The 23142-nt window shown below is 42.9% G+C and overlaps 3 protein-coding genes across 3 annotated transcripts in view; 2 read left to right on the top strand and 1 right to left on the bottom strand.

The window, feature by feature from the left end:
- The window catches only part of sema4gb (sema domain, immunoglobulin domain (Ig), transmembrane domain (TM) and short cytoplasmic domain, (semaphorin) 4Gb), a 29805-nt gene extending 16007 nt beyond the window's left edge, over positions 1-13798 (top strand). The window contains exons 9-15 of the mRNA XM_041067134.1: positions 2302-2477; positions 4359-4497; positions 4619-4841; positions 5136-5251; positions 5525-5679; positions 7534-7595; positions 8143-13798. Coding sequence (XP_040923068.1) covers positions 2302-2477; positions 4359-4497; positions 4619-4841; positions 5136-5251; positions 5525-5679; positions 7534-7595; positions 8143-9110 — 1839 coding nt within the window. The 3' untranslated portion in view covers positions 9111-13798. The remainder of the gene's footprint in view (positions 1-2301; positions 2478-4358; positions 4498-4618; positions 4842-5135; positions 5252-5524; positions 5680-7533; positions 7596-8142) is intronic.
- A 733-nt stretch (positions 13799-14531) lies between these two features.
- Positions 14532-16609, bottom strand: mrpl43 (mitochondrial ribosomal protein L43). Its single transcript, XM_041067135.1, has 3 exons — positions 16332-16609; positions 16048-16154; positions 14532-15707 (listed from the first exon to the last, which is right to left on the bottom strand). The coding sequence occupies exons 1-3, from the start codon at positions 16460-16462 to the stop codon at positions 15490-15492; spliced, it is 456 nt and encodes a 151-aa protein (XP_040923069.1). The 5' UTR covers positions 16463-16609; the 3' UTR covers positions 14532-15489.
- A 205-nt stretch (positions 16610-16814) lies between these two features.
- Positions 16815-20841, top strand: twnk (twinkle mtDNA helicase). The gene is made up of 7 exons (XM_041066446.1): positions 16815-16891; positions 17100-17760; positions 17917-18619; positions 18788-19028; positions 19525-19632; positions 19742-19883; positions 19969-20841. Exons 2-7 carry the CDS (start codon positions 17125-17127, stop codon positions 20296-20298), a joined length of 2160 nt encoding a protein of 719 aa, XP_040922380.1. The 5' UTR covers positions 16815-16891; positions 17100-17124; the 3' UTR covers positions 20299-20841.
- The last annotated feature ends 2301 nt before the right edge of the window (positions 20842-23142 follow it).

Consider the following 23142-nt stretch of genomic DNA (forward strand, 5'->3'; position numbering starts at 1 on the left):
CCCTAATTGGTTTCACCTGTTGCCCATTGCCTTGTGTATTTAAGTCTCGTTGTTTGCCTGTGTTCTGGTTGGTTCGTCTGTTTCCATGTCAGTGTCCCTGTTTGAGTCTGCACCCAGGCAAGTCCCCGTGTTTATTCATGTTCCTGTGTCTTGCATTTTTGTTCCTGAGAATTTTTCTCCCTTGTGGATGATTTTTGGTTAGTTAAAAGACTTTTAGTTCTCCCATTCTGCCTGTCTTGAGGGTTTTTGCTTTTGGGTCCAAGTCCTTGCCCCCCATCGTAACAGCTTCCATATATTCATCAATTCAGTTGACGTGGTCATAAATTTGAAATATAGTGGAGATACAGGGGGATTTTCCGACACTTATCGAACCACAACTCTGACAACAACTGCACATTAGCTCATTCTCAGTGTTTGTATTTTCTTTGTTCATAAGAGAGAGTGTTTTATTTGGTACAGGGCTCTCAACAAGGCAAACAAGACAGATGGGTTCATTTTCTCCCTCTGCATGTTTCACCTTGTGCTGCTGCAGCCTTTATGTTAATTTCACAGCATTCAGCTCAGACTTGCCATGTTGAAAATGATATGGAAATGTGACTAGGTCCGACCTTGTGATTGCCGTTGTGACTTTTACGTAAAAGTGGCTCCGGCACTTGTTCGGGCATGAGATGACAAGTTAAACTGCCATCGCGTTTACGTAACAAGTCGCACATCTGAGAGGGGCTTATTTGTATTTTTCGCATCAGCTGTGTGCAGCTCCTCCATTTTTGTTGTGCATTAAATTGAAGGACAATAGATCCCACCAACAGAATGCTCAAAAATCAAGTGCAGTTAGTCTGCATACTGACAATGCGGTTCATCGTTCTGCAGGCGGTGAAATCATTCCTGAAAATGTTGCTCTTTTTTTAAACCCATACACTCCTGCAGTTCATCTTCTCATGATTCTCTCTGCAGCCAAAAGAAGTCATTTCTGGAAATAAGGTCTGGACTCCTCTCTTCATCAGCGCTTTAGAGTTGTCAGAGCATTCGAGAGCATAATAACTCAGTCTGAACTAGGCCACAGCAGCGCATGCAGATGTCGAGCTGGTCCCCAGCTTAGCCCTCGTGGCAGCCAGACACCACGCTGGTTGGAGGCAGATCCGCAGATAGTAAAGGCCCTGGCAGTAGCCTCTGGGTTAAAGCCACTGAAGACTTGCCATTTTTGAGCTGCCTAACTAGTTGTCGTCTTCTGTTTCTCTCTCACGATTCAGACTGCATTGACTTCCTCACCAATCATGACCTATTTTCAGAGAGAAGGGTGTAAATGACATAAAAAAAGGCCTGTTCAGTGACACAGAAGCAGAAGTCTGTGCCATTTTGAGATTATTTAATACTGAGTTTGACATATCCCAAAGAAATAACGAACGGCTGTACAGATATTTGTTATTGTCTTTACTATAACCTCAGAGACTGACCTGGTCTGACCATGGTCTCCACCATGGTCTCCACCATTTCATCTAGGGTGAACTTCCCCACAGGCATATCTTTATGATGCTGTGCTTGGATTCTTGACTCTTATTCCCTTGGATGTACGTCACGACAGCCCAGTGACCCAACGGTGCTTCGATTGACGTAGATCATAATCTATCGGTGCATCCCTTTAGCTCTTTCCACAATAATGACCTGCTCTTCGTCTCTGTGAGAATATTTTATGTTGCTTTCTCTATAGCCTCCATCTTACCCCTGCTTTACTAACCTCTCTGCCAGTGCCGGCTCTATAGAGATTTCACTCTGTGAAAAGAACGAACCCAGAGGGTGGATACATTTGTCCGTGGTCCTCTTTGTATTTGTCTTACAGCAAAAACTGAGTTGTTCTTATTGATGGAAGTGTTCCTAATGAGGGCATTTGTGTTTTAGGTACTTATGTGTTATGTCGATTTAAGCCGCTTTGCCTTTTTTGTGTGGGAGGCCGAGGCAGGAAGAGTGATCTCCGCAAAATACAGAAACAGAGAAAGATGAAGCACTATAATTCACATAAAAATAGAGAAAAAATAGTCTCCATAGCTTTTTTTTTGCCTCTCTTTTAAATGAGGTGTGCTAAATTACTCTTTTAGGGAGAGATTTCTTGCAGCCTCGCCTCCCAGTGCCACTGAAATGCAATTAGAATAAATGTGCTAAAGTAGGCATACTCTGAGCTAGAAGACTAACAGTTCATCTCCACTTACATAAGACTCTCTGTGTATGTGTATAATTATGTATACATTGTGATTTGAGGCCCATCTTTTTGTAGATTCATTCATCCACTGTCTTCTCTGCCCACAGACTGACTGGGGTGGCCAGAGGACCCTGCAGAGGAAGTGGACCACCTTCCTCAAGGCCAGAATGGTGTGCTCTGTCCCGGAGTACGAGCTGCACCTCAATATCCTGCGCAGTGTGTTTGTCCTGCAGGGTCGGGACGCTCAAAGCAGCATTTTCTATGGCATCTTTGGCCTGGAATGGTAAGTGATTAAACTAAATTCTGCTTTTATACAGGGAGCTGAAGTCATGACGTCACATCTTTGCTAGCCTCTGTTCCAATCTCTCATTTAGTATTTATTTCATGTCTTTATGAAGCAATGAATCGTGTTCCTAGGGTTCACTTTCTATTTTCCAAGGCAAACCGCCATCCACTACAGAAGCTGGCATAAGAAATGCAAACGTTAAATTTTAACAAATTTAAATAACGATTACTTTGTGAGCATAAAAATAAATAAAATACAACTTGCAAGAAGAAAGTACAAGCACAGCAAGCCACAGGAGCATTAGTGAGGTCAGGCACTGATGGGTGATAAGTTCTGGCTCGCAGCCTGCATTTAAATTCATCCCAAACGTGTTGTGAGGGGTCGAGATCAGGGAAATGGAAAAGAAACAAAAATTACATTGAGCCGGAAAGAATAAATAAAATAAATAAATCTTTGTTAATCTACCGGAGATGTGGTTTTAATCCTTCTTTTGAGAGTTGAGTGTTGTGTGTGTGCAGACAAATTCCTAACAGCAGCTTGTTGTTATGGCAAAGTTGGACTATTGGTCAGACCAAACAAGCATCATGAAGGTGTTACTATGGACTCTGAGAACTTTTTATGGACATTTTTCTCTAGTTCATAGAATAAATGAATTGTAGAAATGGTAAAAAGATGAATTAATAGCAGGAAAAGTCATTATTTCACACTGTAGGTGAGTTATTATCAGAACAGAGCCAGCCCAGCTGCAGTCAGAGCTGCTGTGACAGTGTCAGAGGACGGCGGCTGCCTGTGGAATATGTGGAAACGATGTGTGTGTGTGTTTATGCTGATATGCAGAGTCATGCTGCATAAAACTGTCCCAAGGGTGTTTAGATTCTGATGGAGATTTTTGCATTGCAACAGGACAGTAACACTCTGTTTCTCTGTTGCTCATTCCTTGTTTTTTCACTGCCGTGCCTCTCTTTTGTGGATATTCGAGCTCAGTCTGTCTGCCCTCGTTCACTGCAGCAGCTGTTGTATCTGGGTTTTTTCTGTCGTTTCTTTCTTTCTTTCTTCTTTCTCTCTCTCTTGATGTCTCATGCTGTCTTCCTATATGCTGCTTTCCTTTTAAAAACGTACACCTGTGTGAGTAGGAGTCATCACTATGCATTAGACTCAAGTGTGCAAGAATGAGTAAGCCCCTGAGCTATACTGCTCACCAGTTGTGAAGACAGATTCTGGTTTCACTCCGATCTCATTTTTCTCACTTGAATGCTTTTGAAGGCTGAGGTGGGCACACAAAGGACCTAAGAATGTGACGCAGACATTTTCCCTCATTACTAATCTCACCTTTAGGGCTTAAGATTAAGGGTCACCTGGTTCCCGATTCACGACTCACGCTGTTGTTATGATGTTGGACAAATCTTTTCTTTCACAGGTGCTCCACCAAAACCACAAATGGGGCTGTTTTATCTCTGACTCACAGGGAGTGGGTATTTTAGTGGTGCTGTGAGTGTGGTGTTGAAAAATCTGCAAAACAAATATTTCCTTCTGGAGTGGATGAACGGAGTAGCTACTGGAGATAAAGAGGGAAAATTACACACCTGTCCATGACGCCACTCCCACATGTCCATGCAAGACAATTTGATAAAATCCACGAGGAAAACGTGAACATAAAACGTTACCACCTTAACGCCCACATTTTTCGGAGAAGAGAGAAGGCCTCTCAGTAGCCCAGCTACCTTTTCACCTGTCAGTGACCACTGACAATCTGTGATGTGTTTGAAATTCGATCTGAGTGCCGGTTGCTCCCCAGATAATAACCTCTCAGTGTTTGTTCAACGTTGAATCATTAATCCAGAGTGTGTCGTCTGGTGGGGGTGGGGGATTGTTTTTCAGGAAGAATATCAAAGCTTCTGCTGTCTGCCAGTACGCCTTCTCAGATGTACAGAAGGTTTTCGAGGGGCCGTTCATGGAGGTGCAGGACTCAAAGTGGAGGGAGTTCACAGGGAAGGTACCAGAGCCAAGACCTGGATCTGTAAGTTTCATCAGTTAAAACCAGTCTTTGTTCGGTCACTTAATGTCCTTCTCTTTCCTCCATTTAAACACTCATCAATCATTTTTCTGTCTCTCTTACTTTCTTTCTCTCATATCTCCAGTGTATAACAGATGGGCACAGATCGCAGGGCATCAACTCATCTCGAGACCTCCCAGACAACGTGCTCACTTTCGCCAGAAGGCACCCACTGATGGCCGGCCAGGTGCACCCAATAGGGGTGCGCCCTCTCTTGTTCAAGAGGAGCGTCAACTATGTCAAGCTGGCTGTCCACAAGGAGCCGGCACTGGATGGAAACATTTACACTGTCCTGTTTTTGGGAACCGGTGAGTTTTGCTGCTGAGCACTCAACAAAAGACACCCTGTGAAAAGACAAAAGGGACAATGAACTGATCCTATTGTCTGTGCTGTAAAAGCCTGATATGTCTTACTAGCCTGTGACATAGAGCATTATTGCTGTGTAACAAGACTCTAGAGTCTATAGCTAAGCTAAAAAATATCAAAGAAATATAGAATAACACCAGTGTTTACAAAAAAGAAGCTACTTTATTATGCGCTCTTTATTACCTCTCCAGGTTATTCTACTGTCTCGTTTGACACGGTTTTATCTTTTCTTACAGATGATGGGTGGTTGCACAGAGCTGTAGACATCAATGGAGAAACACACATCATTGAAGAGCTGCAGTTGTTTGATAGACAGCAGCCCATCGAGAGCATGGTCATATCCCCAGCTCTGGTATGTACTCATGTATGCAGAGTTATACATTATAATAATGAGGGCTTATGAGGGAAATGGTCTGTTTATGCTAAAGTGATGCAAATGAAAACATGACAGACCGTGTTCTGGCTAAATAAATTCACCGCGTAGAGACATATGAAGCATGATATGAAAATTCTGTTGACAGAGTTTATTTATCAGTCAGTGATGGAGTTAGTAAATTAGAATATTTTAAATATTATATTCCAGACGCAGTAGAAATAGATTAATCGCTTCTCTTTTGTTTCACAGCGGAGCATCTATGTCGGCTCCCACTCTGGGGTCGTGCAGGTGCCGATGTCGACCTGTCAGAGATACACTTCCTGTTATGACTGTGTATTCGCCAGAGATCCGTTCTGTGGCTGGGACGGGAGGGTGTGTGTAGAAATATCTTCACGTGCACAGAGGTGACACACACACTCCTGCACACAAATACAACAGCAATACAAATGTAGACACAAGGATGCGTTTCCCAGTGAAGAGGCAAACACAGGCAGACTCACGATGTTACATTATGCCTGGATTACAGAGAGTTGACGGAAAAGAAGACAGATACATTTGCATTGCTCCATCGCAGATCCTGAGTCTATATTTCCTTAAAACCCCCTCTGCAGTTCCACCTGTCTGCTCTGCTCATTACCCTCCATCATTTCCTCTTGAAACTCCTTTTTATGCTCCTTTATTTCTTCACTATCTTCTGCTCCGTGCATGAGCGCCTCTGTAAATTGAATGGAAAATAAAGCTTTTTTTTTTTTTTTTTCAGGTAAAACGTGATATGGTGACACTGTAGAACTTCACTTAGATATTAGAATCAAACTTTCCTAAGAGCACATTGTTAATACAACAGTCAAATAAAACGGTGAACTGTTCAGACTAAGAGATGGCATGATAGCTAAGTACGATGATTATTATTAGCCCCTCTCGAAATGAGTAATAAGCCTCCAAACAGAAATTAATAATTTTGACACAGTGTTCATTTTTGCATTACATGACCTTTTTAGTTGGTGTTTACTTCTTCCTTCTGGGCGATCCTGGAGTCTTATTAATTATTTATACAGCTTAGTTTTCCTTCGGAACAGAATTTTTATGAAAGCAGGTCTAAGACAATGTGGCCGACCTCGATTTTTCTCATCATCTCTGCTCGGCTCAGCAGGAGCTTCTTCTGGAGTGGGAAGTTTTGAATTTTGAATGATCCCCCCCCCCCCCCCCAAAAAAAAAAATTGAAAAAGAAATCTGAAAAACATTCAGATTTGAAAATGCTCATCTCACACCTTAAATCAGCATTTCTGCTGAGTGTGATGGAGCATGTGGAGCAGAAAAGCAGAGAAAGTGAAACTGAGAGAGACAATTCTTCTTTCAGAAACACTTTAAGTCCCCCTAATTCATTTATATATCTGTGTGTGGGTGTGGGTGTGTGGGTTTGAGTTGTGGTCTGGATTTGTTTGACCAGTAGCTCTAAGGATACTGGAAGTGGTGGGATTACCAAACAAACGGGCTCACACACACATACATATATACTTTGGCTCACTCTTGCTCTGGGGACTGTTTATGCCGCTCTTTATTCACTCTGCATGAGTGAGTCGCAGACATCTTAATCTCCATTACCGCAGCAGACACATCAGCCTCTCCTGTGGATTTGGTTTGGAGTTTTTGAGGCAGCAGCACATTCGGAGGAAGCAGTAAAAAGAATTTAATGTTAATGGCTGTTCTTACATTTCCCTGGTATACAGCATACAATATCTGCTTCATTTCTAAAGCAGTTAAATCATTTCTAAATTAGTTATCCTAATCTTTCTATAGAAGAAAGTGAACAGTCTGCTTTCTACTGTGGGCAATATGGGCAGAGAGTAAAGGATTTTTCTTACTGCTGTTCAACACTGAACTGGGTAAAAAAAGCCTCTGTGCACACTGTTCCCTCAGACTGAAAGCTTCAGGAGTCAGATCTAAAACTGCAAAATGTGGTCTCTCTTTGTGAATTCAAATTATTGCTGCAGTAACTTTGTGGTCTCTCTTCTGACTGCAGACTCTTTGGAGCATTGTGCGATCTTGATGTGTTGTCGTCATTAAGTTATTACTTTTGGATTGCTATTATGGTTTTATACAGCTCTTGGGTTGTGTAAAGGTGCCATGAAGGTTGTTTTCAGGATGCAATCTTGATCGTAAAAATTTGGTACATGATTTTGTAATCGCCTGTCTGTTTACTTATAATTTTGTGAAATTTTGTTTTATCTGTTTGTCTGTAACATGTCACATTATTTCAGGTTAAACCTAACCCAGGACATCCTGGAAGGGGTCAAAGGCTGCAAGGAGAATTCAGGAAATGGTATGTCACAACGCACATACATGGACTTACCTTACGTCCATTATGCTCCTAATTCTGAGAAAGTTTTCTACTTTATTTTACCTCCCATTCAGATCACTTTTCCTGACTCGCACTCACCCACACAGAGATTAGGGGGTGAAAAAAGTCCAACACATACTCGTCTTATCTCTGCCTGAAAACTCAAGCACTTAACAGCTATTAAGGGATTTCATTAGATGTGTGTTCCTTACCCGTCCCCCAGGTCCCAGCGTACACAGTTTAATCAGTTCCTCTCCTGCTGGAGGTCAGGTGGTCATAGTGGCTGCATTGCAGGGCTCACTACATTTAAAGAGGCTTATGAAATGTAATAGAAAGTGATGGTGACAGGTTGAGCCACACAGGTTGATCACCTGCACTTTGAAATCGTAACCTTGGTGACCTGATATCTCGCTCTATATTCATCTCTCTGTCCTCTTGCATGTTTCTCATCCTGTCTCTCTCACATTCTTCCTGTCTATATCTTTTTAGCTCCATCTCATGTCTCTTGTTCTCTGCTTCTGTTGCTCAGTGGTCCATCGGAGGCGTTCTGTGATGTCCGGTGACGATGTACTACTACAGTGTGAGCTACGCTCCAACCTGGCGACTCCACGCTGGACTCTAAATGGCAAAGAACTCCAGGGATACGACCTCAATTCGGGCTACCGCATCGGCACAGATGGCCTCCTCATAATAGGAGCTCGTGCCCAACAGAGTGGGTCTTACCGCTGCTTTGCTGTCGAGAACTCAGTCTCAGTCTTGGTTTATCTTTACACCGTCAGGGTGCACACTGACCCGTATTTCCCTGTGGAGCCCACAGCCACAACTTACCCCACTACAGTTTCCAGCCCAACTGTTTTCTCCACCAGCAGCCCCACTGAGCAGCCTCTGCCCTCACCTCCTGCCCCGCTCCCTCCAGGACCTGAGTTCCAGACCTATCGACACATGGAGGCTGTGTACATCTCTCTGGTGGCGGTTCTTGGAGGGCTTTGCTTGGTGCTGACTGTGGTGCTGCTTTATGTGAGCTTCTGCACCAGACGGGCCTCTCGGGACCGAAAGTTCTCTCAGCAAGGGCTGCAGGTCTTGGGAGCCTCTGAGAGAAAAAGGAGCTCCCATCTTGAGCTTAAAACCATCTCCAGCCACTGCAATGGCCGCCAGGGTCGCCGGTCCATCTCGCTGACAACCTTCGGGGACATAGGCGACGGGTTCCTTCAGATAGTTCCAGGTGAGGGCCAGATGTCTCCAACAAAAACACCTCCCCCAGCCCCTCCTCTTCCAATGCCACCTCCACTTCCCAACATGGACTACGCCAACGGGCTGTCGGCCACCCTGCCCAGCGTGCTGAGGAAGATGAACGGGAACAGCTACGTGCTGCTGAGGCAGGCCGACGCCGAGGGCATGTCGCCACTCTACCACTCCTTCACAGAGGAGCTCAACAGGATCCTGGAGAAGAGGAAACACACACAGCTGGACCTGCAGCCTGATGAGAGCTCTATCTAGGACGCCCCCCTCGGTCTTTGTCCCACAGTTATTTATTTGTGCCCCAACTGTGACCCGTAGTTGTGGGTAGAACTGACTGTATCAAACGCTGCTGTTATTTATCCAGTGTCAGAGTACCTGCAGGTTGCGCCCTAACCTGAAACGTTCAGCCTCCTGTGTCTCCCGTGACAAGTGGCCCATGATTTCACTTCAACAATGGACGACACTAACCAGAGACTGCTATTCAAAAGGTGAAGCTGTGAAAAATTTGGCCAAAGACTGCACTGTTACATAAGAAATTAGCATGAGTAGGGAGCTTAATGACGCTACCTCAGTGTAGACTCTCTTGAGGCTTGTGAAAGACGATCAGTCAGATAACACAAAAGGCAAAGGTGCAAAATGGGACATGGGTAAAAAAAGAAAGGAAAAAATAAGGCCAAGAGGTGGTCGTGTATTTTTGAGACTACTGAAGTGTTCAGGAAGTCTTTAGTGCCATGTAATATTAGCCCTCTGTGTCATATGAGGATGTTCCTGTTTGCCCATGAGTTTGTTGTGGTTCCCTGGTCCTGGGGGAGAACAGGTTTGAGTCCTTCTAGTCAGATGGTCAAAGCAGTTTGATTTGGCTGGTTTTCTCTTGATGTTGGCAGTTCAGGGCAGTTGTGGGCAAAAAAGGATGGAAAGCACAGTCCAAAACAACAAAACAAGTAATTAACTCTAACTTCGGAATGAATTGGCTTGCCATCTCATCCGACCTCCAGGTGTGTTGCATTAGTGGCTGTTAAGGTGGTATACCCATCCCCCATGTCTGACAACCGTGCTGCTGTCCAGTCTCCTCTTACACTAATCTACCAAATTCTCCTACTCCTCAAAAACAATGACAATATATTTTTATTAACCAAGCTTAAGAGGAAGCATTGTATTTATCCATATTTGCACAAAATGATTGTGTTTGCCAAATACTGAGCACATAGTTGGACAAGCAGAGAAGTGGATTAGGATGCAGGAGTAGTTTATCATGTTTTGAACCACTTTTTTTCTACAGTGAAAACTGTAAAAATTGCAATCTGTCTTAGGGCTTCTCTTAATGACTCTTTTCATGATTGATTAATCTGTCAATTTTTTTTTGCTTTTAGTTTCAAAAAATAGCTGAAAACCTCTTCATAATCTTCTAGTTCAAGCAGATATCTTCAAGTTACTTGTTTTGTCTGACCAACAAAAAAAAAGGCAAATCCTCACATTTGAGAAGCTGAAACCAGCAAATGTTTGGGATTTTGTGCTATAAATGACGATTAATCAACTAATTAGAAGAAACTACTTGTCATTTAACAGCCACCTTTCAAGCCCACAGTGGGTTCCTGTGTGAGCGTCACTTTAAGAAGCCAGTTCTGTTACAGTGCATGAGGTGTGAAGACAAATTATACATTTCAATTTATCCAAACCACCCTCTCCTCGTTTTTCTTTTTTTTCATGTAAATAGCAATAATTACTTCACTGTTGCAGCTGTTAGTAGCTTGGTGTGGTGCCAGTCCTTATGGAAGCACCTGTAGCAAATTGTCCTACACAATTTGGATTTTTTCTTTCTTAGTGTCTTTCTGTTTTTAGCATCAATGTGAGAAAGGCCATAGAGCTGTATGCACGGCACTGTGAGCGGTCTATTAGAGGAGCAGTGAGTTTGTGGTCAGGTTGATTGAATTCACTGAAGACCACAGATTGGCTTCAGGGCTGAAGAGGCTGAGAGGAAACCAGACACAGATTTGTGTTTGTCCTCTGCAGTGAAAAGGCAGCTGGTGTCAAGTTTCCAAATCAGAGTAGAGAGGACGTTCACACATGCAACGCACAAAAGCATCCTCAGCGTTTACCTGACATCCGAGCAATGCCAAAATAACACAAACTGCAGAGCCTACAGTATTCCTTTGGCAAGATGAACAGCGCTGTGATTAAATAGTACATGTATAACTTAGAGAGAAGTGACTGAAATGAATCTCTGAGTAGTTTGTAAACGTGTCACGGTCAGTGGTAAATAAAGATCTGTCTTTCCAGCAAAGTGTTGAATCAGCTCTTGTAGCCACGGCTCAGCAGCAGCCCTCTCTGGTGGCTCTCGGTGTGCATCTGTCAGAGCGTCACTGACAGTAACAGCAGTATTTGGCTCACCTCCATGACGAGAGGACATGGGGCTTCTTGTCTGTTTTCATGCAGCAGTGTCGTCTTTGCAGGTAGAGGCAGACAGAAAACATTTGCTCTCCGTGTCCTGGCCAGCCATGCAGGAAGCAAATGATGATAAAATGAGGAGCTGTTCTGTGCTTGAACGTTTTCACTCATCTTCTTGTTTTTCTCAAAAGCCACTTTATTATGAACGTTGATTGACAGAGTATAGTTTAGCCAGTGCTCTCACTGCAGACAGGCAAATGTACTGGTTTATACATGTACAGAAAACTCAAGCCCTCTGTATGCCTCAAACAAAGTACTTACCTGGTTGCATGCTTGCATATGAGGCTCTTTTTTTTCCAGTCTTTGCACAGCAAATCTTGTCACTTTTTGTGTGCACAGCTGAGTGCAGCACCATGAATATCGTTGAGGAGAGACTGTTCAAAAGTGTGCACCTTTATCCCCTTTTGTACGCAGGAATTTTGACCATTCGGTACAGATATAAACTCTTTGCGTTTAGCCTTGGTCAGGCGACACGTTACCCAGTTGTTTTTAAGTATACTGAAACTGAAGCTCCACTTCTGCTCATCATGTTTACTGATTCTTTTCAATCTGGCCCTGTGATGTTGTGCCAAGCATCAGTCTCGCTTTTATACAAACAGGGGAAAGATCTGACTCTGAGTCTGAGTGTGGCAGGTAAAGGCAAAAGTATTCACTTAGCATTTGTTCCGCCAGTCATTATTTCAAGATATAAGACAGGATTTATTGAATTACAAATAGATATTTTTTTTAAGATAAGCTTTTTTAATGTTTTATATACAAGTTTCACCACTTGACTGCCATAAATAACCCAGATGCAGGTGTAGTGGGCTTCCTGATTTCAAACCCTAAATCTGATGTTGGAAATAATGTTTTGATAAATTGGCTAAAGTTGCTACATTATTAACCGTATGTCTGTGTACAATCCAATAACAGTTGATCTAACTGAGGCATTGCTGTCCACTTTCACTGTTGCTCATTGTCTTTGTGTGGGAATCAAAAAAATGGGCATTATGATGGATGGTATTAAACAGAAAATGGCACTACATACTCATGACCTGCTTTACATAGTAGACCCCAATAAAGCAATATCACAGGTACTGGACTCATGCACTTACCTGAATATTAATTGATTGTAGGAATTAATTAATGCAGCCACCCAAATTTTCCTACTTCATATACTATTAACATTTAGATGTTTTTTTTCTTGGAAAAGTGTTATTGTGGTGGTTGTTTCTTACCTTGACCTTGCCTTGCCTTCACACCTTCACCTGACCTACAGGTGCTGGTTGTCCATGCAGAGAATGGATTATGATACAGATGAACATGTTGGCAGAAGCTATTTGCACTTGCATGTTTTCAGCTTTCTTCTTGTCGGCTTCTTTAGCCTTTTCTCTTATGTTCATCCCCATCTTCATTCCTCCCCTCTCTTCCCCTCTGCTGTCTCTTTTGTTTCCCTGTCTCATCACCCCAGCATGACAGCGTCATCTATTAGTCTCTCTGCTCACATTCACTCTCAAGGACCTTGCTGAGTTTACAAATGGCCATGATGGCCCCTAATCAATTAGAGCCAGTTTTCAAAGAGCTCTTGAGTTTGTGTTGGCGAAGGCAGCGATTTGAGCAACAATGGGATTTTCTGCATTAGTTTAACATTAGAGATACAATAAATCTGTGTCCCTAAATTTGAATATTTTCACAGTGCTCAGAGAGACTGACCAGGATTGATCAAATCTTCTGATCCAAGCTAATTTATAGGTGTCATTCACTGGAAGTGTTTTTGCTGGATTATATTTTATTGGAAGTTTAAAATTTGTAAAATGATTGCAATTTCTACTGAGTTCAACATGTTGCTGTACTCAGTCCTGTGTTACATAAAAGCTCCCATAATCGAGTTCTCTCATCCTCAAGTTCTGGACAATCCTCAACATGTTGGAAGCTTGATCTGAATCTGTGACCATTACTGCTGCTGCTTATTCGTTCTCATTCACGGACAATGTGTTTACAATAGACAGTGGGTCTGAACTGTAGTCTGTACTATGGACTTTAGGTAAAAATAGCTAACGTATTGGCTACAAGTTTTACATGCATCTTGTTTCTGTACACAGATCCACCGTGAAGCACTTGTTTTTGCAAATTCAGTAACAGTTATTACACCCTGCTGATCCAATATGCAAGCTACAGTATATTTTATGTAGATGTAGATTATTTCTCTAAGTGTTGGCCAAAGAAACTGATGTAAAGAGTTCACAATTTGCACTGTTCTTACATAAATACTTTGTAGTATACCCCTGTGAACTGTGACACTTTCCATCAAGTTGGCGCTGTATGATTTTCTGATGTAGATAATGAACCTACCTGTGTTTTTTTTTTCTTTTTTTGTGGAGTTTCTTGTCTTATTTATTTGAATTCATTAAATTTTCACTGGCTTTTATGCAGATAACAAACGCTTTGCATTATCTTCAGCTTGGGGAAAAACATGTTCATTTTCAACAGCCCTGAGTCAGGAAATGTGCAAAACACATTCACACTGGACCCCTAATGACCCCAGAGTCATTTACATACATTCATAACAGAGCAGAGGTATAACATAAGCTTAGATGGGGATAAAATGACCATTTTCAGAGCAGCATTCAAGGCTAGTAACTTAGCAACAGCATCTTTATTTAGAGCCTTTAATGTCCTAGCGTGGGTCAAGCTGTGCCAGTTCCCATTGGGGAGCGCGGGTGTGATGAGAGCACAGTGGCTCTGATAAATGTAATTGGTGCCAGAGATAAATTAAAATGCAGGAAGTGAGGATGAGAAAACAGTAAACATTTTCTCATTATTAGCTATTTAATACCTTAATTCATAATACCTCTCTACTTTTACTGAAGTAAGGTTTTAAAATCAGGACTTTTACATGTACTGGAGTATTTTTTCAATATGTTATTACTTTTACTAAAAGATCTGAGTGGTTCCACCACTGTCTACATATCTGAGGGTAATTTAAAGGGGACAAGCATCCACTATCAAAAATGCAACTCAAGTACAGATACTTGGGAGAAAATGAAGGAAATCAGGCTGCAGAGCCCGACTCCTCTGTCTCTCACTGATCACCATCCTCTGCAGTTATCTCACGTTCCTATTCTACATAAATTTTCCCAAATAGCCAAACCATTTCCTGCGGCCAGCAGACTAGTATCCATCAATCAACAAAAACTAGCAATCTGTCCTGAAGAACCTTTCATGTTCACTCCACGCAAGTCTTCTCATTTGTATTCATCCGATTATGAGCTTGAGGTTGTGTGCATCTGTATTTTCGTGAGCAGGTCATGGTTTTTACAGTCAAAAAATGACAGGCTCAGGATGTGAAGGGCAAAAAAGCAGCGAGTAGTTTTTCCAACATCCGCCTCATTTAATTTGAACGAATCGCCCACTGGAGTGTTAGTTTTCTGTTCCTGTTACAGTGGAGACAGAGGACAGCTCTGTGCTGAAGGTTAAGAGTTGTCCCTCAAGCTATCACACTACCATCTGTCATGTTCATTTAAGCTCTGGATCATTAAAGGTTGTGCAGAAAGGAGACCTTCAAAGCTTATCAGTATAAAACTGTAAAAACATGTCATACAAATAAAACAGGTGTACATGAGATATGTGTCTTGTCTGTAAAATATTTTAACTGGAGTTAAATCAGTTAGAATGAATAATGCAGGCGGCACCGCTGCAGTCGGTTTTTCTCGGTTGATGTTATTCTGACAAGCAGTTCAAACGCAAGTAAAATCTAAATTTAAACACCAATGCCAGCATTTGCACAAAAAAATATCTTTTTATTTCATACGAGGTTCCATCTGCTCTTGAGCGCTGCACTCATTACATGAATCTTCAAATAACCTTGCGATTAAAACCAGTTATCTGCTTTGTAACGTGCCAGCTGACAAGCCTCTGGTGGACTCATGTGAACTCTATTCAAACGAAGCATTCAGAGCCGGGACTGGGTGCATTTTCCCTGCTCAAGTGCCTTTGCTGCCACCACCAGACAGAACAGCCCAGCAAAAAATATTCAGTCAGTAGTGGAGTCTTACGCAGAAAAATCAAATAACAAATACACTGGACAATTGGTGGAAACATGAGAAGTGCTTCGCCTGTGCAGACAGACAAAAAAGACAGCTCAAAAGAAAAGACATATCTCTCAAGATTGAGTTAAACTGGAGGAGACTTCCAAACTGTCAGACTTTAGTCTTTATTCAGCCTCCTGTTTCTGTGGCTTGATGGGGCCGATAGATGGGGGCCGGTTGGTGAATGGGTGCCACTGGCCCTGGATGCTGGGGCTGTCTGTGTGGAAGGGTTTGCGTATGCGGATGATGTCCAGGCCAGACTGATTGGTCAGTTTGGTCAAAAGCTCTGAAATCTGGGGAGACGTTTTGTTTGTGACCATTTCTTCCCTCACGTTGCCGTTTACTACAGGAAGGAAAAAAGAGGACATCGCTGATCATACTGTTATTGACAGACCTGGTTACTGTGAAATGTAACAGTATCATTGAGGACTCTCACTGAGACCACTGTACTGAGCCCCGTGAAACCTCCAGCAGAATTAGGTGGAGGTCTCACAAAATCCAGTGTTATACTGCCATCTACAGTATCTAACAGCAGTAACAAATATAATTGCATTACTTCTTTACTTTTCACACATCTTACACTTTCGTTAAAAAATCACAGAGCTTAAACTTACCACAAATTTCACTTAAACTGACTGCAACAATGAAAGTTTTGATAAAATCAATAACGAAGCAGCACTTACAATACTCTGCAACTATTTTGGGTATCCTGCAGGACTGAGGAGACACGTACACGACAGTTCCAGGGTTCTTCTTGGCATAATCCACCACTCCCTCTTCAATAAACTCCCTGAAAAAGAAGAGGATTTGTTGTTCCTAGAGGTGGTAAACAACAATATGATGCTGCTGCTTTTTTTGTTAGGCTGCACTTGAGACTAACAACTAACAACATTTATCCATGCATGATACTTTTCACCAGGACAGTAAACTTCAACGCCTTGAAATACACTGTTATTATTTCCGGTACCTGACTCCCAACGAGCTCTGTGCGTTTTTGGAGAAGATGATGGAGACCCGTTTGAGCTGGCAGACATACCGACCGACCCCGTTCTGAAGAACGCTTCTCAAGAAGCGGCTCGTCGTCCCTCTGGCCGTCATCTCCTAACCCTGCGCCAACTATCAGCTAATAACTCATCTGCTGTTACAACCGTCTGACAAAAAAAAGAACCTGCTACACACGTTAAAAGGCAAAAACAGGCATAGAGGACGACTTCACGGGCACGGGTGCTGAACAGTCCTTCCGGAATAGGCTCCGGAGTGAAACATGGAACAGACACAACGGTTTAGAAGAAAAAGAAACAAAAACGGAAAACTTCATAATAAGACTTCTTCCGTTCAAAAACAAAATTTTTAACGTGGTTTAAAATGTATAAAATATCAAAGGAAACCTTTAAAATGTTTAAGAAGAAATGTATTAGCGGTGCAGTTACCTTTTGTCGTGTGTTTCACACGGACTTGTTTTGAATACGCACCGAAAAGCCCGGGTCAGACGAGCATGGAGGAAAATGAGGACAGAGAACAGAGCCAGTAAGTTGATTTTTACGCGTTTGTTGTATTGTCTGTTAAGCGTAATGTATTTACAGTTCAGGCTTTCATACGCCTCCACGCTAACTTCCGCGCATCGCCTTTGTTTCATAAGAGAATCACGGTTTTGTGCATCAGTGTCATTTTTCCAGTACAGTTCACCCGAGTCTTACTCGGCTGATATTTCTTCATCTTCTCGTGTCTTCTGCAGGTTCAGTGTCCTGACCGGGTAACTAATGTGGAGGAGCTTGCTGCTGAAGGGCACCACCTGTCTCTTGCAGGTGGCAGACCCAAAGTTTCTCCACCAAAGACATTTTTCATCTCTGTGTTTGAGACTTTTCCCTCACAGGATCATTCACAGGCCTCCTGAGGCTCCGTGTGTCCCAAGGCTTCGGGGCACAGGCTGCCTCTTGGCACACAGAGGGACCAGGGCGTATAAAAAGGATGCAAAGTCTACTGTGGAGTTCCCAGTGAGCCCCATCACAGTCACAGATATCAAACAGTATATACGCTTCAAAGACATCCCCTTCCACGATGGCTACAGCTGCCTCCACATCCCGAGCATCTTCGTCGATTCGTCTGCCAGGAAGGACAGTTTCTCCCTGTTCATCAACAAAACAACGGGCCAGTTTCTGTGTAAAGACACACTGGTGGAAGGCAGCTGGGAGGATTTTCAGGACTGTCTGGAGGTGATGCAGAAGGAGGGGCAGGATTTCCTCAGCCCTCATGTGCTGCTGGGATATCCAGAGAGTGTGGAGGAGCAGGAGGAGAGGGAGAGGGAGCTGAGAGAGGTGCAGAGGATCTGGTCCAGCGCTGTGCCCCTCACTGACCTCCCTGAAGACGAGGCTCAGCTGATTAAAACCATGTTCCAGGTATTGTTGAGTGTGAACTAGTGAGAGGTGTGTTGGTTATTGATGTTGCATCTGTCTATGATACTTAAATTTTATTAAGCTTTTCTGTCAGCACAATTAAAGTATCAGCACCTTTCCCAGGAACCATCACACAAAACTGCATATGTGTTGTTTCAGATCACAAAGGTCTCTAATGCAACCCTCAAGAAGTTTGGCGTGAGGCTCTTCAGGCCCACCAAGAGTCTGGTTTTCCCCTGGTTCGGTGGATCCAACTCCTCCTTAAAAGGGGTGAAGCTCATCTCCGCCCAAAACACAGACACTGAGAAAGTTACATATACTGAAGCTACAGTCCCAAAGTGTAGTTCTTACCACAACCTGTTTGGCCTCCCCCTGGTGGGCCGCATGGACTCTGAGGTGGTTGTGACTGGTCATGAGCTGGACACTCTGGCTGTGAGTCAGGCCACAGGACTCCCCAGTGTTGCTCTTCCACGTGGGATCAGCTGCCTTCCTCCAGTCCTGCTGCCCTATCTAGAACAGTTTAAGCGGGTGACGCTGTGGCTGGGAGGCGACATTCGCTCCTGGGAGGCGTCAAAGATCTTTTCTCGCAAGCTGGGTCTTAGGCGCTGTTCTCTGGTGCGACCCGGGGAGTACCAGCCGTGTCCTGTAGAGGCGCTAGCACAAGGGAAAAACTTAAGCCGCATCATCAAAGCCTCCATCCCAGCGGCCCATAAGTCCATAGTGTCCTTCAAGCAGCTCAGAGAGGACGTGTACGGGGAGCTGCTGAACACAGAGCAGGTGGCTGGAGTGAAGTGGACGAGGTTTCCCGAGCTGAACCGGATCCTAAAGGGACACCGCAAGGGGGAGCTCACTGTTTTCACGGGTATAAGAAAATATGTTGCTTAAACGCCCAAGCATTCCTTTTTTTTGCATGTTTCTCAAGTAATTATTTTTAACAATTATCCGCTTACACTCTTATCCACTCTGTGCAGTTTACAATCAAACATAAAAAGTTTATCTTAGTATGTATCTATGTTTCTTTGTTGACCAGGTCCTACTGGCAGTGGGAAGACCACCTTTATAAGTGAGCTGGCCCTGGACCTTTGTATTCAGGGTGTCAACACTTTATGGGGCAGCTTTGAAATCAACAACGTGCGTCTGGCTAAGATCATGCTCACACAGTTTGCCATGCAGAGGCTGGAGGAGAACCTGGAGCAGTACGACTTCTGGGCAGACAAGTTTGAGGAGCTGCCGCTCTACTTCATGACTTTCCATGGGCAGCAGAACATCAGGTAAGGCTCATCAGTGCTCCAGGAAGCCAGCTGGTTTTCTTTTTTTCAAGGCGGCAATGTCAGGAGGATATTTGTTTTATATCATTTTAAACTGAGTATTTTTGGCTTTTGGTGTGTTGGTGGGCAAAACAGGATAATTTCAGGCATCAGCTTGTACTCTGGGGAAAGCGCGATTTGCATTTCTTACTATTTGCAAATGGAAATAATGGGTAATTGCAGCCTACTACTTGGAAACTTTACTATAACTATACTATATAACTATAGTAAGAGGAATGTATCAGGGATGTGACTTTAGTTTTTGTACACGCTAATAAACAAATTAGAATGATTTAAAATCCGAACTTTAGTGTGAATATTTTTGTGGTATTACCTCAATTTAAACCACTAATGAAAGAGAATGTCTCTATATTGATGTGTTTGATGAGTTAGTATGTATTAGATGGCAAGCCTGAGAACCTGGTCTGATCCTTCTCCAACCTTTCAACCCTTTCTTTAGGACAGTGCTGGACACTATGCAACACGCTGTGTATCTCTATGATATTAACCATGTCATAATTGACAACCTGCAGTTCATGATGGGGCAGGAAAACCTCTCAGTAGACAAGTGAGTAAGAGTTAAGTTAAAAAAAATCATCCACCTGCTTAATCAGGCTCTTTTAAAAGTGCACTGTTCGTGACAAATATGGAAATAAATGGTGATTCATGTGGTCCAGGTTTGCGGTTCAGGACCACATTATCGGGGCATTTAGGAAGTTTGCCACCAACACCAGCTGCCACGTAACTCTCATCATTCACCCCAGGAAAGAGGAGGATGACCGTGAACTGCAAACAGCATCTATCTTTGGGTCTGCCAAGGTGAGACAGGGACATGTTTTATCTAACATGCTGTTTGTAAATCTTCATATATTTAAGACACATCTTGATCTTTTGCCCCCTCCAGGCCAGCCAGGAAGCCGACAACGTCCTCATTTTGCAGGAGAAGAAGCTAGTTACATGTCCCGGCCGCAGGTCCCTACAAGTGACCAAGAACCGTTTCGACGGAGACGTGGGCATTTTCCCTCTGGACTTCATCAAGTCCTCGCTCACCTTCTCAGCTCCCATCAAGGGCAAACACAAGCTGAGAAAAGTCCCCACCAAGCCAGAGAACGAGGAGGTCGAGGGGAGCGAGGTGGCGGTGAAGAAGGACGGGGTTAAAAAGGAGAGGACTGAGAAAGCAAACAAAACAACAAAGACTTCACGACCTGTTAAGAATCCTTCAACTGCAGAGTAAAACACCCAGAACTCATAATAGACATATTTGTAGACAATGTGGATTTTTACTGATTTGTTAGTTTTACCACTTCCACATTCATGTTTTCAATCAGTCAGAAAAAATGATCCCAAGTCAAAACTTTGCCCTGATTTCTTTCAGATAAAATGATATATGTTTTCAGATGATATTGTTTATTTTATTATAATCTGTAATTTATTTCATAATGGAATTAAGTTTGGCACCAGAATGTGAAACAATGACAAGTAAAGGGGTGAATATGTTCAACTTCTATACAGTTTTATAAGCTTTTCTATGGACGTACTACTGTGTACTAAGACTGAATTTCTTCCGCGTGTGTATAAAATCCTGATAAACTTGTTCTTAAACTTCATTTTCAAAATCTACTGTGACACAAAGAATTACTGTTTTCATGGTATTGTTCTCTATATCTGGTAAAGCACTACCACACTGTCTGATTGCCAAGATGATAAAAGCACTTACAGGGCACCACCGTGCTCTCTCTGCTGACTCTTTAGGACAATAAAGATTCATTGAATAAAATGCTTGCGATGCAGCGTTTTGTCTGTGTTTTCATTTGCAGCCAGTAGAGGGCAGTGTGTGATTTATAGAAGACAGTTCACTCCAGACAGGAGCTGATGTGAATAAACCCCCGCAGTAAATATCACTACTTATTTACAGCAGGCATCCATAACTGACTGCTAACATGTGTTTGATTTGGCTTTGTCTTAAGGCTTCAGCTGTGACTATTTCAACGTTGCTAAAGCAGTTGGTCCCACATGTCTGTGTCATGAATAAACAACTACAAGCGTGACTGTGCACAATCATGCATCTTAGCAAGATAATACTTAATCCTGCCCTGTTCAATAAAACTGTAAACAGTGTAGTTCCCTTGTGTGATTACTTTTCACACAAACATTTCAGTTAGAATAGTTTGCAAGAAATCCAGAGATCTTTGGCCTCCTCCTGCCCTGCTGCTGTGAGTGCTGCTGTCTTTTAACACTGATCATTAACGGGGTCAGATTACACATGTATGTTAAAAAGGTGATGAGGTTCTATAGGTTTTCATGCACCTGCCTCATGCTTTCTCTTTATTATGAGACTGAGCCGTCTCCAGTGTCACATTACACAATCCATTATTTAGACTGAGTGACTTTTAGTAAATGCAAAGTGTGTTTCAAAACAATTTCACATGAATATTTCATGGGTTAAATCAATTGCCCTGCCTTGCCTGCACTGGTGTAGAGTTACACGTGGAATCTGCAGCTTTCAGGAGTGAGAACGTCTGCATTATACTTTACTGTGGGCTGCTGCAGGATGTATTGAGTGTCATATTTCATCAAAACCTAATACATTTCAGATTTATGACACAAAGTGAACAGTTCATTGTGGGAATGTGAAAGTGCCTGTGTGTTTTATATCAGGGCCTCTGATGATTTTCAACCTTGGCATCCACTGTGAATAATTTTTTTTCTCACCCTGAGAGTCACTCAGAGATATTTGCATTTTGGGACTCTCATTAACACTCGTGTTGCACCAGAAACAAGCCAACAAGGCAAGACACGAAACATCAACATCAAGATGATAATACACACATATGTCATTGTATTTTCAATTTGCCAAATATTGTTTAATATTGCTCCACTGTTGTTTGCCTGAGAGCAGAGTTTACAGAGAGTGGGGCCTCTCTGTCTGCGTATGAGATCTTTGCTGGCTCCATCTCTGACAGACCAGGGAAGCTCCTGGCCCCAGACTCACTTTACACATGGTATGTGGATCCCCGGCCTCCCCTGATCGCTGAAACTGTCAAATATTGTTGTAAGCTGTGGGAACAGTTCCTGGGAGTTTGATGACCGTAAATCACTGTAGATGAGATGGCAGGAGGGAGACGGTTCAGAAGGGATGATCGCCAGGCTTTTGTTCCAAATTTCTCTCATATCTTCTTTCCTGAGCCCTTTTTTTAATGCTGTGTGAGTACACATTGCTTTCCATAATGACTCCAGGCTGTGTGCCGGATGGGTCTGGGTGTCCTCTTGGCTGTGTGGGTGTGGGATGTGGCTGCCGAGGCCTCTGAATGGGGCTCTTTGTGTTTTAAGGCATTGCCTCGCTCAGATGATGGGGGCTCTGTCGCCTGCCAGCTCCTCAAAAGAAATAAAAACACACAAATATTTGTCAAATTCAGTATTCATATAATCAAACATTTACACTCTGTAGCTGTCAGTAGCACTCAATAAAATTACTGAGCTCTGAGTAAGCTCAACAGCTCAACTTTTCCATTTCTTTTCAGAGTACACAGCTGGTGAAAATATATAACAAGATTAAATACAGAAATCTCTGAGTACGTCAGAGTACAGAACTGGACGTCTGATTGTTCTCTTTTGTTTTGAAAAGCTTGTAACCTTCTGATCAGAGCTTTGCATGCCTATTCAAATAGCTGCCATCTGGAGAGGGGAGGAGATGAAACAACGCAGCTCTTAATCATGAAGGAAACAAATTGTGCAGAGACCAAAAGAATTCCACTTCCATCAAAACGCTATAGGATATGAGAGAAATCAAATGAGGCTGAGAAAAGATGTTTCAGCTGCAGATAAACCCTGTTCTCATGAAGAATTAGCTGCACAATCCACTGAAAACATCATGATCAGACGTCATGATGAAGAGTATTAGAAATGGATCTACGCCATAAAGTGAGTCAACAAACAAGAAAGAATCCGGGCATTTTAACAATCTTTGAAATTTGAACGCGAGGTTCCAGCTGCTCCCAGCACTGCTGCTGATGGGACACACGGATACATGACATCCATGCATAGCTCTCTGCTCCATTAGCTGTCCTCCATTAAGCCG

The sequence above is a fragment of the Toxotes jaculatrix genome, chromosome 21 (genome assembly GCF_017976425.1).
Source record: "Toxotes jaculatrix isolate fToxJac2 chromosome 21, fToxJac2.pri, whole genome shotgun sequence".
NCBI classification, from domain to species: Eukaryota; Metazoa; Chordata; class Actinopteri; family Toxotidae; genus Toxotes; species Toxotes jaculatrix.

Coding starts and splice junctions, on each gene's coding strand:
- twnk (XM_041066446.1), top strand. CDS start 17,125: ATGTGGAGGAGCTTGCTGCTGAAGGGCACCACCTGTCTCTTGCAGGTG. Junction 18,620..18,787: donor GGAGCTCACTGTTTTCACGG/GTATAAGAAAAT, acceptor TTTGTTGACCAG/GTCCTACTGGCAGTGGGAAG. Junction 19,029..19,524: donor CATGGGCAGCAGAACATCAG/GTAAGGCTCATC, acceptor CCCTTTCTTTAG/GACAGTGCTGGACACTATGC.
- mrpl43 (XM_041067135.1), bottom strand. CDS start 16,462: ATGACGGCCAGAGGGACGACGAGCCGCTTCTTGAGAAGCGTTCTTCAG. Junction 16,155..16,331: donor CAGAGCTCGTTGGGAGTCAG/GTACCGGAAATA, acceptor CTTCTTTTTCAG/GGAGTTTATTGAAGAGGGAG. Junction 15,708..16,047: donor CAAAATAGTTGCAGAGTATT/GTAAGTGCTGCT, acceptor TCCTTCCTGTAG/TAAACGGCAACGTGAGGGAA.